The sequence below is a fragment of the Mandrillus leucophaeus genome, unplaced genomic scaffold (genome assembly GCF_000951045.1).
Source record: "Mandrillus leucophaeus isolate KB7577 unplaced genomic scaffold, Mleu.le_1.0 Scaffold68, whole genome shotgun sequence".
Taxonomy (NCBI): domain Eukaryota; kingdom Metazoa; phylum Chordata; class Mammalia; order Primates; family Cercopithecidae; genus Mandrillus; species Mandrillus leucophaeus.
Genome location: NW_012107363.1, coordinates 2,967,544 through 2,986,020, shown reverse-complemented (window position 1 = coordinate 2,986,020; position 18,477 = coordinate 2,967,544). Strand labels below are relative to the sequence as shown.

The following is an 18,477-nucleotide window of genomic DNA, read 5'->3' as shown; positions in this document are numbered from 1 at the left end:
TCAGGGTGCCAGCATGGTTGGGCTCTGGGTCTGACTTCTGGGCTGCAGATAGCCGCCTTCTCCTCGTACCCTCATGTGGTAGGAGGAGCGAGGCAGCCTCTGGCTTCTCCTTACAAGGGTACTCATCCCATGATGAGGGCTCCACTTGCAAGACCTAATTCCTCCCCAAGGCCCCGCCTCCAAATCCCATCACACTGGGGTTCAGGATATCAGCGTGTGAGTCTGGAGGAGGGGACACCACATTCAATCCATGGCAGTGGCCTTGGGCTAGACAATGACTTCATCTCTTTCCTGCCTTAGAGAGCCAGGGCAAGGAGACCAGCTGTGCAAGGTCACTGAAGGTTTAGTGCATTCGTGTTTTAGAGCCTGGGAACACGTCTGGCAACCAGCAGGTTCCCTGCTTGAATTAAAATTAAATAAAATCTAAAACTCTGTTCTGCATGGTGCTGGCCATATTTGGTATGCAGGGGCTGTGCCAGCTGGAGGCAGCTGTGCTGGGTGTGCAGGTGCAACACATCCTACGACGGCGTGCTGGACTCTGATTCGCTAGATAGAGACACGTCGTCTTGTGGTCACACCCACCTGGAAGCTCAGAATGTGACCTTGTTTAGATGTTTCCGTATGTAATTACGGTAAAGATGGAGATGAGGTCATTGTGGATGAGGACCGACCCTAAATGCAGTGACTGGTGTCCTCATAAGAGACAAAAAAGGACACGAAGAGACACACAGGGAAGACGGCCCGTGATGGCAGGGGCAGAGACGGGGGCCCTGCGGCCACATGCCAAGGGGTGCCTGGAGCCACCCGCAGTGGGAAGAGGAAGCCTGAGCCTCCCTACACCCCTGTGGAGAGCCGGGCCCTGCTGGCACCTTCATGTCAGACTTCTGGCCCCCACAACGGCGAGAGAATCGGTATCTGTTGTTTGAAGCCCGCATTTCAGGGACTCCTGGTGCAGGCTGTGACTCCCAGCACACGGGGCTGTGGGGGTTTTGAGCTCACTCGTGCTGCCCCTACACATGGAGGAAGGGTCAGCAGACGTTCCCCACCCCCACCACACATCCCCCACCCCGAGTGCCTTTTGAGAACCCCTTTCCTGAACGCCTGGGAGACAGGTGTGTGTCTGGCGTACAGTGTGGCGGGAGTCTATTTCAGTGTGCCAGGAAGGGCTTGGCTCTGCCCCTCCCTGGGCAGAGGGTGGCAGCTGCCACGTGACCCTGTGGGAGTCCTGTGGGCCACAGAGGCTCTTCCCCGGCCCACTGCTGCCCTAGCCTCCATGGGTGCCAGGCCCAGCCACGCAGAGGGAGAGCCGCTGACCCGCTGGCCCTTGACAAGCAGCCACGCTCCATGGGAGTGCCAGGGGGAGACACAGGTAAAGCCCCAAACTGCGCTTTTGCCCAGACCATCTGGCTAGGAGCCGTGAGCTCCATGAATCAGCTTCAGGGGTCTGGCGGGAATGGACGGGTCCAGTCAAATTATGCCCTGCGTGAAGCTTGTGAGCACCAGCGCCACGGGCGCCAGTGGGTGCAGGCTTCGGGCACACTCTCTAGGGGCAGCACTGTGGGGTGAGGAGGGTGACCCCCATTATACAGGTGAAGCAGCTGAGGCTGGGGACGAGAAGGGTCTGGTCCAACCTCACACGGTGCTGGTATCGGAGCTGCGTCTGGACTCCAGCACCCGCTGACAGCGTCTGGGCCTCCCTCCCTCCCTTTTCTTTTTTCCTTTAAGCTGGTGGTTCTTACCCATGGGCAGCTGTGCTCCTGTGCTCCCAGGGGGACACGTGGCAATGTCTGCAGGCTTTTTTTTTTTTTTAGACAGGGTCTCACTCTGTGACCCAGGCTGGAGTGCAGTGGCATGAACATGGCTCACTACAGCCTCAACCTCCTGGGCTCAGGTGATCCTCACATCTCAGCCTTCCAGATAGCTGGAACCAAGGTGCACGCCACCATGCCTGGCTAATTTTTAATTTTTTTAGTAGAGACAAGGTCTCACTTTGTTGCCCAGGTGGGTCTTGAACTCCTGGGTATAAGCAATTCTCCCATTTCAGCCTCCCAAATTGCTGGGATTACAGGTGTGAGCCACGTGCCTGGCCATCTGGAGACGTTTTTGATGGTCACAGCTAAGGAGGGTGTCTCTGGCATCTGGCAGGAAGAGGTCAGGCCACCGCTGAGTGTCCCGTGGTGCACAGGACACCCCACAGTAGGGACTGGCTGGCCCGGTGTCCTGCTTGGGGGAATAGCATGAATGCCGCAGTTCCCCTGATATTAACATAAAAAAACACAGGACCCATCAGGCTCCTTAGATACGAATGACCAGCAAGTCCAATAGCTCCAATCCTGCATGTTGACCAGGTGGCCTGTAGGGTGAAGATCATGGCAAAATGTGGGAGGCTAGGGAGAGAGGAGAAAAGGGGGGCAGGGGGAGTAAGATGAGGGGAGAGGGAAGGGAGGGGAGGGAGAACAGTGGGGAGGAGCCTGGACCCCTGGAAGCAGAGCTGGGGATACACAGGGGCGGGGGCCTCGGTGGGCCTGACACAGTGCCAGGGCCTCCAGCAGCTCCCCCCTCCCCCTGAAACATTCCCCACTCTGTGTGGGAAGAGGCCTGGTGCCCAGCAGGGCCTCATCTCTGAGCCGCCAGACTAGAATCTTCCTTCCCTGGTGCCCTCCTTCTGGCCTGTGGGGTCTGCCCTGTGCAGGGGAACTGGGACTCTTGTCCATAGCTCCCCTGTCAGCGCCTTACACTCTGAAACTCTGTGGAATGTTACTGAAGGGAGCAACTCTGGCTAGGGCAGTGGCAGTGGCCCTGGAGTCCAACCCATGAAGCTTCAAGCCCTGATTCTGCCTGACCTCACTGTGGGGCCTGGAGGAGACACTTCCCTGCCCATGAGGCCCCCAGAAAAAGGGGGTTGGCTGTGTGGCTCCTCCCTCCCAGGGTTTTGTGAACCGAAAGAGGAGACACACAGGTGTGTTCCCAAAAGCACCAAGCTGCAGGTCCCCCAAGGCTGCCCATGCACATCCGAGTGTGAGTGCTCCCTCCTGCCCGGGAAGACGAGCTGGCGTGGCCAGGGTGCTGGAGTGTTCTGAGGAGAGCCGTGGATTCCCGGAGGGGACAGCAGGTGACAATGTCCGTGTCCCAAATGGAATTTCCATGGCAGAGGCTGGACAGGCCTCTCCAGCTCAGCTGAGTCTGTGATGCTTCTCAGGCCCACCGTGCTTCCACCACCTGTGGACAACTGTGCTGGATGGACCATCACACTGATGGCAGAGCTGACCACGACCATCCCAGACGCAGCCCCGGCGCCGAGGCCCCAGGCAAACCTGCGGCCATCAACACTGCAGATCACGATGCACATGCAAAGCAAGGGTATCCACCATTAAAACTTGCAGTCAGGTAGATGCGATTCTATTTATGTAAAATTATTCATGTAAAATTATAGTAAAACCAAGAAAAACCTGTAAATCTCTTAGAAAAACCCTTGGAAGCACATCTTCATGACAGTGGGTCAGGCGACGGTTTCTTAGAAAAGACGCCAAAGCACAAGCCATCATAACAAGACGTAGACGACTGGATCTCATGAAAAATCTTTGTGATGCCAAAGACATCGTGAGGAAAGTGAAAACACAACTCACAAAATAGAAGAAAATCTTTGCAAATTAGCAAGCTGACATGGGACTTGTATCTTGAATATACGAATAACTCTCATCCCGTAATCCTATCAAGACAACCAAGTTAAAAAATGGGCAAAGCATCTGCATTGACATTTTCACAAAGAAGATTCCCAAAGGGAGGGTCTGTATATGAACCACACCCAGCATCATTCGCCCGCAGGGAATGGCACATCAGAATCCCAGTGAGACACAACTACAGATCCACTAGAATGGCTAGATCACAATCGCAGGCACACCCAGAGCTGGCTGTGGGGATGCGTAGAAATCAGAACCTGGTGTGGAAAACAGTCTGACAGTTCCTTGAAATGTGGCACACAGAGTGACCACAGGACCCAGCAACTCCACTCCTGGGTATCTACCCAAAAGACATGCAAACCTATGTCCACACGAATATTCACACTTGAATGTTCATAGCAGCGTTATTCATAATCACCAGAAAGTAGACAGCCCCAAAGGTCATCAACTGACTAATGGATGAGCCACACGGTGTCTGTCCATACAACGAATATTTCTCAGCCATCAAAAGGAACGAGGCACTGATGCCTGCCACACCACGGATTCTCCCCGAAAACATGACGCCGAGTGAAAGAAGTCAGTCGCAAAGGACCACGCGGTGTGGGATTCCGTTCACATGAAATGCCCAGAGCAGGCAAATCCACAGAGACAGACTGGTGGTTACCAGCGGCTGCGGAGGGAGAGTGGGAGTGACAGTAAAGGATGCAGCATTTCTTTTTGGGGTGATGGAAACTTTCTAAACTGGATTATGGTGATCAGCACACAGCTCTGTGAAATACCGAAAACCATTGAGTGTGCATTCCAAACAGGCACATTGTACTGCTGTGTGAGTTATATCTCAATGAAGTTATGATTTTCACATGTGTACACCGAGCACGTCTGCAGAGCTGGGTAGGCTCTGTGGAGGCGCCGAGAATATTGTTTCTGAAAGCACATCGAGGCGCTGCCTTACGAGAAGACAGATGAATTATTCTAGGATGCGATGTCATAGCGTATGTCCTAGGTGTGCGAGAATGTGTGGTTTTGTTTGTGGCCTACAGAAACATGTGGTAGAGCTGCCACTCAGCTGTTAAGAGTGGCCGTCTCAGAGTAAAAGGGAAGCAGGGGATTTTAAATTTTCCTTCAACTTTGATGTACTGTTGAGGTTTCTAACCATGAGTAGCATTCCTTAGGTCATCAAAACGAAGTTATTTTTGTCGTTGAACCCAAAGGAACCGTGTCTCCGGAAGTTAGCAAGGATCCCGGGCAGGGCTCCCACCCCACGCCACCTCCTGCCCCTCCTCTTGGCCTGTCCGGGTGGAGCCGGGACCTTGTCACCCCAGTTGGGCTGTGTGACCGGGTGCTGGCACACCCCTGCCTGCCCATGTGTAGACCTGTAGGCTTTGGTGTGTGAGCCGGATCCTGTCGGTACAAGGGTGACGCCCCCAGGAGACCCACTTTAAGGCAGAGACTGGCTGCCTCTGTTGTGCAGGTGGTTAGCGAATGCCACAGAGCCACTGCAGCCAGTTTCCCCTGCCCAGCCTGGCTTTCCCTGGGCTCTAGCCAACCATCCCGACGGCCAGTTTTAATTAGATGTGCCGGAAATGCTTCCCTCACACCAGCCTCCCTTGAATCAGCAGATCAGGAGAACATGAGAAGGCTCAGGAATTTGAGGGGGAGACGGGAGGGCAGACAGGAAGAAAACCAGTGTTCCCTGACACAGAGGCCCAGGCTCCAGGCCCCACCCAGCCAGTTGAGGGCTGTGTGATCTGGCTAGGTTACTGAGCGTCTCTGAGCCAGGGTTCCCTTGCCTGCAGCCTGAGGGTGACAACGTCTCTCATACCAGCTGGAGAGGGGGGCTGGTGCTGTTGTGCCCACACCATACCTGCACAGGGGAAGGTCAGGCAGGGATTAGAGACCCCAAGTAAGGGATGCCAGCTGCCAGGGGAAGAATGCTCTGAGGACCGCAATTAGGATTAAGGAGTTCAGATCCGGGCAAAGAGGTCTTCCTCCCACAGTGCTGGGACACGGTGCTGGGCTTTGAGGGCATTAACCACGAACAGGGGACTGTTCCACACCGGGAGAGCAGCAGCGGGTGGGAAGGAGGCTTGCAGAGCGAGAACGCCAGGGGAGGCAGGCATGGCCTCCAGGAAGACATCTCACACTGGTCAGGTCCCAGATGGATTTGCCACCCCTAGGGCTGGTTCGCCCCTCACCTCTCTCCCTCTCCCATCCCCTCGTCCACGTGGTGGGGCATGGTAGAAAGGACCAGGGTCAGAGAGGCCTGGGTCCCAGTGGCCTGGGGAGGTGCGTTCCTGCTTGGAACCTCTGTTTGCCCATCGGTAAATGGTGAAGAGAGGACAGGTCCCAGCTGTGCAAGAGGAAAAGAACAACTGGACTAAAGTGGCAGGTACCATGGAGGGTCTGACAGTGGATGGTGTTAAGAAGTGAATGTTCATGTCCCCCCAGCCTTCACACTCTGAAGCCCAAACCCCCAGGGTGATGGTATTTGGAAGAGGGGCCTTGGGGAGGTGATGGGGTTTAGATGAGGTCGTGAGGGTGGGGTCCTCATGATGGGACTCCTGCCCAGAGTGCTCTCTTTGCCTCATGAGGACACCGTAAGAAGGCGGCCATCTGCAAACTAGTAAGGGAGCCCTCACCAGGGACCAACCATGCTGGTGCCCTGATATCAGACTCTTAGGCTCCAGAACTGTGGGAGATAAGGGTCAGTCTTTTAAGCCACCCCATCTGGTGTTGTTCTGGCAGCCCACACGGACCAGGACAGAGGGTGTCCCCTGGGAAATGGAGGATGGGAGGAGGGGACAAAGTGGGGGAACCTCTTCAACTCTCTGTGGCCATTTGGATATGATGGAGATGCACAGGTGGCAGCTAGACTCCCCATCCAGGCTGGTGTGGTATCTTCAGGTCAAGGCTGTGGCCTCATCTTCGAAGGCCTGGGCAGGAGTGAGTTGCAGCTGAGGTGTGGCCAGTATGTGCTTGGGGGCCTATTGGCAGGTCCCCCAGCCCCCCAGATCCCTGCACTAGGGACATGTACCACAGCAGCTGCCTGGAGAGAGTGGGGTCCCTGGTGGGACTAGCTCAGCCCCTCAGCTCCTCCCAGAGAGGGAGTTAAGAGCTGGCTTGAGGTCTGGGCAGGTCTTGGTCCAATGCCCAACTGTCGCAGTTTTGCCATTTGCAGCTCCGTGACCTGGGTCGTGGGTGGAGGTGCTGAGTGCAGTCCCTGGTGTTTGCCTGGACACGGGAACTGAAAGATGGCGTGACATGGGTTATTCATCATCACCCCACCCCCCCAACCACTAGACGGTGCCCTGCGGTCACTCAGCGCATTTCCTGTTTCCTATTAGATTTGAGAAATATTCACTGGGCATCTGCTGTACGCTGAAGGCCTAGAGGAGGTCACTTGTTGGACCAGCGTGGCCACTCTGGCTCAAGGCAATGTGACCCTGGGGGACGAGCCCTGGGCCGGGAGCCTGCAGACCTGAGCCTTGGTGTTGGCCTGGCCACAGACTTGCTGCGTGACATGGGCTGGGCCACACTGTCTGCCTCTGTGTCGGGGGTGCGGTGGGGAGTCAGTGTACATGCTGTGAGCCCTGACCTTCTGGGACGCCTCCCGTGAGCTCCTCAGATGCCCCTCGCTCCGGAAGGGCTGCACTCTTCTGGTGATGGAATAACACCCTCCAGGACAGTGGGTGCTGGGGGCACCTGGGCCAGCAGCTGGAGGCCTGGGGAGTCCTGGAAGCAGCAGGAGCTGGGCTGGCATCTGCCCGGAGCCCACAGCCAGCCTGAGCAGGGGCGGTGGCCCAGTACTGTCTCTCCCAGCTCTGCCCCTGGAAGGAAGCCCCCACCCCAACTCACACAAACTCCTGCCAGCTCCGTGCGGTCACCGTCACGTCACTGTTCTCCAAAAGCCTGGCCTCGGGTAGGATCAGTGTCCCACTTTGCAGATGGAAAATGCGCTCAGGGAAGTGACCAGGGAGCTGGCCAGTCCCTGGTTGGGCTCTGAGGCCAGCTCTGGCTCTTCCCGCCTGCAGGGATGGTGTGCGGACAGGCCCCCACTTACCATGGTTGGACTTACCATTTTTTGATTTTATAATGTTGCAAAAACAATACGCATTCAGTAGAAACCATACTTTGAATTTTGAATTTTGATCCTTTTCTGGGCTAGCGATCTGCGGTACAGTACTGAGACAGTCAATACTGTACTATAAAACAGGCTTTTCGTTAGATGCGTGTGCCCAGCTGTAGGCTGGTGTAGGTGTTCTGAACATGTTTCCGGTAGGCCGGGCTGAGCTGTGACGTTCGTTAGGTTAGGTGTGGTCGGTGAAGTCTCAACTTAGTGATGTCATGAGCTTGCCCCGGGTTCATCAGGAGGGACCTGCAATGTAAGCTGAGAAGCGCTCCTGCTAGTTTCCCACGCTCCCACAACAGAGCACACAGATGGGGGCTGGACCGGCAGACGTTCATCCTCCCACAGTTCTGGAGGCCAGAAGTCCCAGACCAAAGTGCGGGCAGGGCTGGCTCCTTCTGAGCCTGCAAGAAAGGACGTGTCCCAGGGCCCCAGTCCTGGCGTCTAAGTCTCCATCTTCTCCCACTTCTTCGCGTCGTGTTCCCTCTGGTTTCCCATGCTGCCACCACAGAATACACAGATGGGGGATTGTCTGGGGTTGTCTCTGTGTCTACATTTCCCCTTTTTCTGAACCAATTAGATTGGATGAGGACCCACCCCCCAGATCACCTCGCTTTACCGTAATGATGCCTTTGAAGGCCCTGTTTCCAAACACAGTCACGTGTCGAGGTCGTGGGTTTAGGACTTCAACATGGGCATCTGGGGGTCCCAGTTCGGCCCACACAGGCGGTTCGAGCTGCTCCCTGGCACCGCTCTTGCTTCCTGCCACATCCTCTGGAAGGAAGGGGCAGCGTGGCCGCTCGACTGTTTTTCTCTTCCTGCCTCCCAGAGGAGAGGCTCCCCTCAGGCTCTGAGGGCCGCCGGGCACCCCGCCGCCCTACGTCTGTGTCTGTCGCTCTGTGAACAGAGCCCATTTGTGGCCAAGAGTGACTTTGTCCTCACGGGCCCCTGCCTCCAAATAGGAAAATCACAGGGCTTTCGTGCCAGAAGGAGCTGTGGGACACCCCCACCCGCGGGCCTTGAGGGCGCACCCCAGATCTGCGCGGAGTGGAGTGGCGAAGGGTCTGCTCTTCCCGCTGGGCTGGAAACCCCTTCCCTGACCCCTTAGCCTCGCTCGGGGCTAGTGGAGTTTCAGTTTCCAGAAAGCCCCAACCTCACAAAGGGTCCGAGCAACAAAGCCCCCTGGAGCCAGAGCCCAAGAGGAAATTGTGTGTTTGATTGTTTTTAAGAGACAGTGTCACTGTTATTTACAGCACTGTGCAAAGTATCAAGGAAATGGAATCATTTTCTTTGGTGATTTTAAGATTTTTTTTAGTAACTAGGAAGCCCGGGCTGGGCACGATGGCTCATGCCTATAATCCCAGCACTTTGGGAGACTGAAGCGGGCGGATCATGAGATCAGGCATTCGCGACCAGCCTGACCTACATGGTGAAAACCCGTCTCTAATAAAAATACAAAAATTATCCCAGTGTGGTGGCGGGCGCCTATAATCCCAGCTACTTAGGAGGCTGAGGGAGGAGAATCGCTTGAACCAGTGAAGTGGAGGTTGCAGTGAGCCGAGATCACGCCACTGCACTTCAGCCTGGGCAACAGAGCGAGACTCCCTCTCGAAAAAAAAAGAAAAGAAGAAGAAGGAAGCCCGAGACCTGTGCCACAAGACTACATGTCCTCTTCAGCCTCCTTTGGGCTTCTAGATTCTTCCATACCCAGCACCCCCAACTCACCTCACCTCAGAAGTGAGACTAGGGCGCTCTTCAGCCCCACACCCCACACTGAGACACGTTTGAGACCAGTGATTGTGCCAGGACAAGAGTGTCCCCGGGACAGCCTGAGGCTCGCTAGGTCACTTGTTCCCGTGGCCCAGCACGGGTCTCTAGGGGAGCCCTGGCACCGCGGGGCCGTAGACAAAGCCAGAGCCTCATTCTGTTTCAAAGAGGTGCCCTTACTTGCTCAAGGTCATACCATCAGTGGGCCCAGGTAGACAATGGACAGATCCCCTCACCTGGTGAGTTTTTGCATGTATAAAATAAGGACAATTTGCTTAAACTTAGGATGCAAAGAAGGGTGCTCAGGGTCTGGAGGCTCCAGTGCAGAGCTCAGCACAAGAGTCAATCATTGTCTGTGAATGCGCTGTCAGGACAGAGGGGGCATTTGACGTGGACCTGGAGGACAAGTAGGGTCTTCCCAGGTGAGATGGGCACACAGTGCTCCCGGGACAGGAATGGTGGGAGCCCAGGCTGGTGCCGGGACTGTCGAGGACAACTTTGGGAAAGAGTGTGGGATCAGAGGGCAGTGAGGAAGTCAGGGAACCAGGTGGGTACCAGGCTTGGCGTGCTGGTTTGGGGTCTGGGCTGTGTTCTGTGGGGAGCGATGGAAGGTTCTTGAGCGGGGGAGGGGCCTAAGCAGAGGGGTGCTGCTTGTGCTTGAGGCCACCCTCCCAGATCTTGCCACCTTGCCAACATGGAGAGCTTGTCTTGGGGACTCCATCACCCTGACTGCCTCCTCGCAGTGAGGCTGACTCAGATTAGAAACTGGGCTGGAGGGAAAAGGGACCGACCCCACGCTTTCCAGCAAGACAGGCCTCCCTACAACCCTGTGGGGCTGGAGGACAAGTCTCATGGGGGCCAGCTCCTGCCTGAGCTCTCAGGGGCCTCTAGACATGAGTGTGGAGTGCTCTTCTGTAACTGTCCTCTGGTGTCTCTCCAGGTGGCGGTCAGTGTGCAAGGATCCCTGAGCCCTGGCGTGTGTTGAGCTCATGCTATGTGCCAGGCTCAGTGTCCAGCCTCGGCCTCTGATTCTCACCCATCACCAACAGCTCAGTACAGCCGTGGCCTTCCTGTGCAGATGGCAGGGAGAGGCTCCAGAGGTGATAACTTTCCCAAGAGCATGTGGCCTGGAGCTAGCAGGGCTGGCCTGGACCATAACACAGGTCTCTGAAAATCACCAGGACTCCTCTTCCTGCGGTTGTGTTTGGCTGTGATGTCCTGCGTGAAGCCCAGAGAATCTGGGGCTTGATTCCCTTGAACTGTCCTGAGCTTTACAGTTGATCTCTGGGGTGGGGTCAACCCATCATCTCTTCCCATGGTGAGCAGCTGGGCCAACGGGATGCTGCGTGGGGACATAGGAGAGAGGCCCAATGGGAATTGGCCAGGACACCCTGCTTGAATTTAGAGTAAGCAGAGCTGGCTTCTGGATCCATGCCCAGGAGATAATAAAGTCATCCCAGTATGGTTAGGACTTCTCAGTCGAGCCTAGGAGAATGGTGATCACAGGGCATGGGAGAAGCAGTCTTTGGGGCCAGAGGAACACCGAGAGGTGGGTGGAGCCCAGGCAAGGCTGAGAGGAAGGAAGGCTGCAGTGGCAGCACTGCAGTGGCAGCACTGCAGTGGGTGGAGTCTGCTGGGGGTGGAGGCTATGGTAGGTGGAGTCTTAGTGAGTAGAGCCTGTGGTAGGTAGAATCTGCAGTGGGTGGAGTCTTCGTGAGTGGAGCCTGTGGTAGGTGGAGTCTGCAGTGGGTGGAGTCTGTGGTGAGTGGTGCCTGAAGCTGGAGAATCTGCAGTGGGTGGAGTCTTAGTGAGTGGAGCCTGTGGTAGGTGGAGTCTGCAGTGGGTGGAGTCTGCTGGGGGTGGAGCCTATGGTGGGTGGAGTCTTAGTAGAGCTTGTGGTAGGTGGAGTCTGCAGTGGGTGATGTCTGTGGTGGGTGGAGTCTGTGAGTGTGACTTGCAGTGGGCAGGGGCAGTGGGCTACCAATCAGTCATTGGCAGCTGTCTTTGACTGGAGATGGGTAGCTGGAGAACGGCAGACTTGGGCTTGAATCCTGGCTCTGCCACTCCTCCCTGTGTGGCTTTGGGCTGGTCACTAAACTCTCTAAGCTTCCAACTGCCAAATGGGCAAAAGAATATCTACCTCCAAGAGTGGCTGTGAAGATTCCAGGTGAGGTCACGCCAGGCTTTGAAGGGCATTTCCCTTCTTGGATCAAAACAGCAAGTGCCTCCTCCGCTTGGAGAAAGTGACTTTACTGTCTCTAGAGAGGTCTGGAGTCAGCCTGTGCAGAGATGGCGAGGAGACCAGGCGTCGCCACTGAGTCCCCTCTCCTGCCGTCTATACCAAGGAGTTTTTGTATGAGCAGAGATAAAATGCAGAGGCTGATTTGTAAACTGTAAACTGCTATCCTCATCAAATCTAACTTTTTGCTTGGTAGGCAAGTTCCAGAAATTAGATCAGGAAGAATTTGGAACCTAGTATTTTTTTGGAGCTGTTTCTCCAGAGCAGGGAAGCTGCTGTGATCGATGTTATGTGCCGCCAAACCTTCCAGAGAGTGAAAACCTCTTTCTCAATGAACTCACATCTTCACGCTATATCCAATCATTGTATTGCTTAAGAAATATTCAGTAACAAAAGCAACTGGGGATTTTGTAACACTTTCTGGCAGCCTTCACTTTTTAAAAGTCCCTTGAGCATCTACCTACAACTGAAAACCATAGTCCCCAGATGCACAACATAGGTCGAGCCATTTGTCTGCAGACAATCATGGTATGCAAATGCATTTACAGACCCCTTGCAAAATCTCCAAGGTCCTCAAGTAGAAACCCACTGATTTGGAGAACGCGTTCCTGGGCATCTTGTGTAAGCCCATGTGTGTGATAGCAGAAGTGGGATCGGAGAGGGAGGAGGAGGTGGCCAGCCTTGGGTTTGGAGGGGGAGCTTCTAAGCAGGGTGGGATGGGGTTCCTGCTCTTGGGGCACATGCACAGAGGGAGCTGTGTAGAAATGATGTGAGCAAAAGCTTTGCAAAGAGGTCTTCTAATGTCTGGGGCCATCACTGTGGTGGCATTCTGGTTTTCCATGGCTGCCTAACAAACTGCCCCAAGCCTCAGTGGCATAAGACAAACATCCTGTTACATTCGTGGGTTGGGAGGGGCTGCCATTCAGAAAGGGCGCAGTGGGCATGCCTTGTCTCCTCTCCACAATGTCTGTGGTTTTACTGGGCAGACCCAAAGGCTGAGAGTGACTCAAGCTGGGAGCCAGAATCCTCCACAGGTATCTTTGCTGGCACGTCCTGCAGTCAATGCTGGCCATCCACGGGGACTTCCGTGGTCTTTCTGCCAGAACAGCGGTATGTGGGCTCTATGTGTGGCCACAGGGTGGAGTGGTTTGGGCTTCCTCCCAGCATGGCCACCGGGTTCCCAGGATGAGCATCCTCAGAAAGCAAGGCAGAAGCTGGGGGTATTTGATGACCCAGCTTGGAAGCTGCCTGGCATCAGTTCTGTCATATCCTTTTGGTCAAAGCAGTTGCAGAGGTCCACCCAGGTTCAAGGTGAGAGGCTTTAGACTCCATCGGGTAATAGAAGAAGGGTCGACGCGGTGTTGTAGGAGAGCATGTGAGAACAGTTGTTGTGATTGTCACCTTTGAAGATGCACCCTGCCACGGGGCTCTGCTCAGACAGCCCGTGGGGAGGCTCAGAGGGATAAGCTCAGAGGCTTCCAGAAGGACACCGTGGGAGGTGCTGAGATGACTGGATGCTACTGTCACATGCTGAGGGGAAGGTGGTTGCAGGTCAGTGTGAGGCGCAGGTGTTCATCCTGTTCCCCAAGCACATCCTAGAGTTCAGGCAGTGGCAGGGGGCTGGGCCCCCAGGTGAGCCCAGCAGGCATGGAGCCCACCAGCCCTACAGAGGAGACAGATGTCAAAGGACACATTCTGTGCAGCAGGCGAGCATGAGAGGAGGGGTGGCTCATGGACTCAAGTGATCCCCGCCATGAGCTGGTTCACTGGACAGAAAGAGGAGTTTGGCTGCCGATGTCCCGGCCAGCCCTGGGAAGGGCACTGAGGGCCAGGGTGAATGACACCCCAGGAGGTCATGGTTTGGGGTGACAGCGATGCCCAGAGGGGCATGTGGAGGTCAGGAGCCTGCGGCATTTTCCCATAATCAGTTTCATCTGCAAATACCTGTGTGCAAGCCCTGCGTCCATCCTCAGGACTCCAAGGCAGAGCCGAGCTGGTTGTGGTCCTCAGGGACCTGTGGTCTGGCCATGGGCAGGTCAAGGACTCAAGGGAGAAGCCAGACTGCACTCCTGGGGAACTGGAAGAGGGCCAGGTCGCCTCCTTGTAGGCGTTCCAGGGTGGCCCGCAGGTGTCTCACATCATCATTGAAATAGAGCTGGGCCAGCCCCGGGAGGAGTGTGCCAGGGCCTGGGGTCCCACGGCGCTGGCACCATGAGCTTCCTGTGTGCCCTTGTGCCCAGAACTGTCCCGTGACTGCTTGGGGACAGGGGCGGTGCCTGCCCAACACTCGGCCCCATGCTGGCCTAGCTCTTGGCAGGGAGAAAGTACCCAGTGCTTCTTTGCTTAATGGGGGATTGAACAGAGGGTCGCCCTGTCTGGCCACATGGGGTCAGAGACCTGCGGAGCCCCCTTGCTAAGCCCAGGCTCTGATGGCCCTGGTGAGAATGGGGCCGGCTCCAGAGAGCAATGTCCTTGGTTCATGGTTATAATTAGCAGCCAGCCCTTAAGTAGGTTAGGAAGGAAGCGCCCGCCTGTGATCCGGCATGATTTTCTAACAAGTAACACTTGGGCAGGGCAGTAGGGAGGCCTAGACCTGCTCTTAAACCGAGGCACGACCTATAAAGTGAGAACCTGAGGGAGGGGACGCACTCTAAGGCACGGGCGGGGGTTTGTAAGTCCCCAAAAAGACAGCGTGGCAGGATCCATGAAGATGCAAAGTGTGTGTGCCTGCACCCTTTAATTCCATATTCATAAAATGAGCCCAGAGAAAGCCTTGTGCCCCAGGGCAGAGCTGGCACTGGGTGCGTGCGGCCCCGTGGTGTGTGAGCCTTGCCTGTCTCCTGGCAAGGACTGGCTGAGCACACGTCAGCACGGGGCCAGCATCAGCTCTGGTCTCCTCAGCACCCGGCCCTAGGGAGACAAACCCCTCAGGCATGGCCCTGGCCCATGAGGGCTTCCAGGCCAGGGGAGGCAGACAGGCCAGTGGACAGCAGCCACCCACGTGTCAGGGCTGTGCTGCAATGAAGGTGAGCCGAGTACTGTGATGTGTGCCTGCTTCTGTCCCAGAAGGCGCCTGCCCATCCTCTGAGCTTCTAGCTCGTGTCACCTCCTCCCAGAAGCCCTCCCTGATTGTACACAGGTTCATCTCCCCGCTGTGCCTGCCCACAGCCCTGTGCCCGTCTCTGTATTTCTCTGCTTGTTGCCACAGTCAGAAGGAAAGGTGTGAAAGGGAGGCTGGAACTGTGTGTCCTGTGACCCGCTCTGGGTGAGCCGGCACCTCTGGAGTCCGTGTGTGTGTGTAGGCTTAGAAAACTGAATATTACTAGAACATCCTTGGGACATTTGGAAACCCCAGGCCAGCCATTTGGGTGATAGAAACAGCAGACGGGGAGCTTTCTGAAATCATCTTGGCAGATGGAGCGGGGCTCCGATGAGAACCCCTGCCGTGGGAAGACCCCAAGATTTCCCCTGTGTGAGTACACAAGGGGGTCCCCTGCCCATTCTCAAGGTGGATTTACCTCCAGGACAAACGAGGAGAGAAGAGAACAAAGCGAGCACGGCTGCTGGTCTTTGGCTAAGCCAGGAATACATGCTCAGAGGTCCAAAGTTCACTGGGCCCTCAGAGAAGGGTGGAACTAAATATAGATCCATGGGCACGGAGCGGAAATAAACAGTCAGGCAAATCTCCAGCCAGGCGTGGTGGCTCACGCCTGTAATCCCAGCACTTTGGGAGGCTGACATGGGAGGATCACTTGAGCCCAGGAGTTTGAGACCAGCCTGAGCAACATAGCGAGATCCCAAATACAAAAATTAGCTGGGCATGGTGGCACACACCTGTGGTCCCAGCTACTCGGGAGGCTGAGGTGGGAGGATGGCTTGAGCCCGGGAGGTTGAGGCTGCAGTGAGCTGAGACTGTGCCATTGTACTCCAGCCTGGGTGACAGGATGAGACCCTGCCTCAAGAGAAGAAAAAACATTCCCAGAGATGACAGAATGATGAGAACTCTGCTGTCTGGGTCGTGAGAGCTGGTTCGCTGTACGGAAAGAGGAGTTTGCCCCCTGCCTGTGCCCCCTTGGCCTGGCATGTCCCTCTTCCTGTGCCTGTCATGCTGGTGTGGTGCTGAATGGCACACCTGTCTCCCCAGTACCTGACAGCGGGTCTACTCCTGTGTCTGTGTCTGTTGAACAAGTGAACACATGGCTTGAAGCCCAGCAGGTGATGAAAGGGGTGGGAGAAGGAGCCTTGGACACACCTGCGCTGGGCCCCAGTCTCTTAGCTGTGTGACCATCTCCTAGCCTCGGCATCCTCATCTGTGAGATGCGGATGACCGGCATTCCTGTGGGGTGTGGTGTGGAACAAACAAGAGAAGGTGGAGGGCTTGGACCGTGGCTGTTGTGTTCCCTGCGGTGTCCCTGGAGCCTGCACTGTATTTATCATCTTGCCTTTTCCTGAAAATGCTTCTGGACTCCCGCTCTGGACTGGGAAACCTAGAGTGGACCTGAGAGTGATTGTTCTTCCCCTTTCCGACAGCCACCCCCGATCTGACCCCTCCACCCTGCGGCCTGAAACAGAACTCAGCTAACAGCTGCTGTTCACAGCCACCTCTCAGGCCCTGCACATGGAGCTTTCTCTACTTCAATGGACGTTTAAAAAATCCTCCTAAGATCAAGCCCCAATTTACAGATGTGAAAACTGAGGCTTTGCAGAGTTAAATCCGTTCACCAAGTTCACACCGCTGCCCCTGGATAGTGGACCCAAACCAGACCCTGCTGGCTCCCATTCTGGCGGGCTGGTGGCAGATCAGGAGTCCAGCCTGGAGGGGAGGCAGGGGGTTTCCTGAGAGAGGCCCGTCCCTTCGCTGTGAAGGTTATGTGTGAACGACACCAGCAATCATCCTTGTTATTCCCACTGGGGCTCCCCGAGGCTGGGGTTTCATTATCACGAGGGATTAAATACTCTCAGCCCCTGTGTGATGGATTCTTAGCATTTGAGTTTATGTTTTATGTTATTATCACAGTTAGAGACTTGTTAAACCGAATTATTGGAGCCAATCTCGAAATTGCAGTGAAATGAACCTGCTGCAATTGTGGTTCCTTTGTAATTTTTTTTTTTTTTTTTTTGAGACAGGGTCTCACTCTGTCACCCAGGCTGGAGTGCTGTGACATGATCTCAGCTCACTGCAACCTCTGCCTCGCAGGTTTCAAGTGATTCTCCTGCCTCAGCCTCCCAAGTAGCTGGGATTGCAGGTGTGCGCCACCACGCCTGGCTACTTTTTTTTATTTTTAGTAGAGAGAGGGTTTTGCCATGTTGGCCACGCTGGTCTCCAACTCCTGACCTCAATGATCCACCCACCTAGGCCTCCCAAAGTGCTGGGATTACAGGCATGAGCCACAGTGCCTGGCCTAGAATTTTAAAATTTTTTTGATAATTTTATTTCTCAGAGCAGTTCTTGGTTTCTAGAAGACACAGAGAGTTCCTATGTGCTCCCATCCCATCTTCCCTATGGTTAACATCTTGTACTGGTGAGGTACATTTGTTATAACTGTACCAATGTTGATATATTGTTTTTTGTTTGTTTGTTTGTTGTTTGTTTGTTTTTTGAGACGGAGTCTCGCTCTGTCGCCCAGGCTGGAGTGCAGTGGCCGGATCTCAGCTCACTGCAAGCTCCGCCTCCAGGGTTTACGCCATTCTCCGAGTAGCTGGGACTACAGGCGCCCGCCACCTCGCCCGGCTAGTTTTTTGCATTTTTTTTAGTAGAGACGGGGTTTCACCGTGTTAGCCAGGATGGTCTCGATCTCCTGACCTCGTGATCCGCCCGTCTCGGCCTCCCAAAGTGCTGGGATTACAGGCATGAGCCACCACGCCCGGCCTGATGTATTGTTTGGTGAAGTCCATACTTTACGTTGGGGGCCGCTCTCAGTGTTGTAGTTTCTATGGGTTTGGACAAATGTACAGTGGCATGGATCCACCATTACAGTATCGCCCAGAGCAGCGTCACTGCCCTAAAACTCCCCAGCGCTCCGCTGATCCCAGCCCTGGCAACCATCAATCCTCTTACTGTCTCCTTAGTTTTGCCTTCTCCAGCATGTCACGTAATTGGAATCCTGCAGGGCGTAGGCTTCCCAGGCTGTCATCTTCCAGCTAGCAGTATGCATTGAGGGTCTCTCCATGCCTTCTCACAGGGTGATGGCACGCTGCTTTTTGTTGGTGAATAATAGTTCATCGTCTGGATACACCCCAGTTCATTTATCCATTCACCTGCTGAAGGATAACTTGAAACTTTCTCTTTTTAATGTAAAACACGTGGCTGACTTTGGGCCAGGTTCTGGGGGACTGAGAGTGCCACCTGGCCCCTGCTTTGGCAGGGTTTTGCTGTTGCCCCCCCAGCCTCCTTGCATGCCTGTCCTCACAGTTTGGCAGCTGCAGCCGGGTGAGGAATGAACGCCGTACACCCACTTACCTACCTGTGGTCCCAGGGCCTGGCAGGAAGGGCCAGCTGGAGGGAAGCCTGTAGGAGCTGCACCTGCGTAGAGGCAGCGGCGTCCTCACCACGCAGTGTCTACCTCCCATCGCGAGAGGGCAGAGCCTCCGCCATGTCGCCGCAGCCCCAGAGGCGGTCCCAGCAGGCAAGATTGGGGCCTCCAAGCAAATCCATGCTCTTAGCA

General features: G+C 55.3%; 1 protein-coding gene across 1 annotated transcript in view; it reads left to right on the top strand.

The window, feature by feature from the left end:
* Nucleotides 1-1,259: 1,259 nt before the first annotated feature.
* Nucleotides 1,260-18,477, top strand: part of ABLIM2 (actin binding LIM protein family, member 2) — a 185,481-nt gene continuing 168,263 nt past the window's right edge. The window contains exon 1 of the mRNA XM_012002191.1: nt 1,260-1,369. Within this exon, the coding sequence (XP_011857581.1) occupies nt 1,345-1,369 (25 nt within the window). The 5' untranslated portion in view covers nt 1,260-1,344. The remainder of the gene's footprint in view (nt 1,370-18,477) is intronic.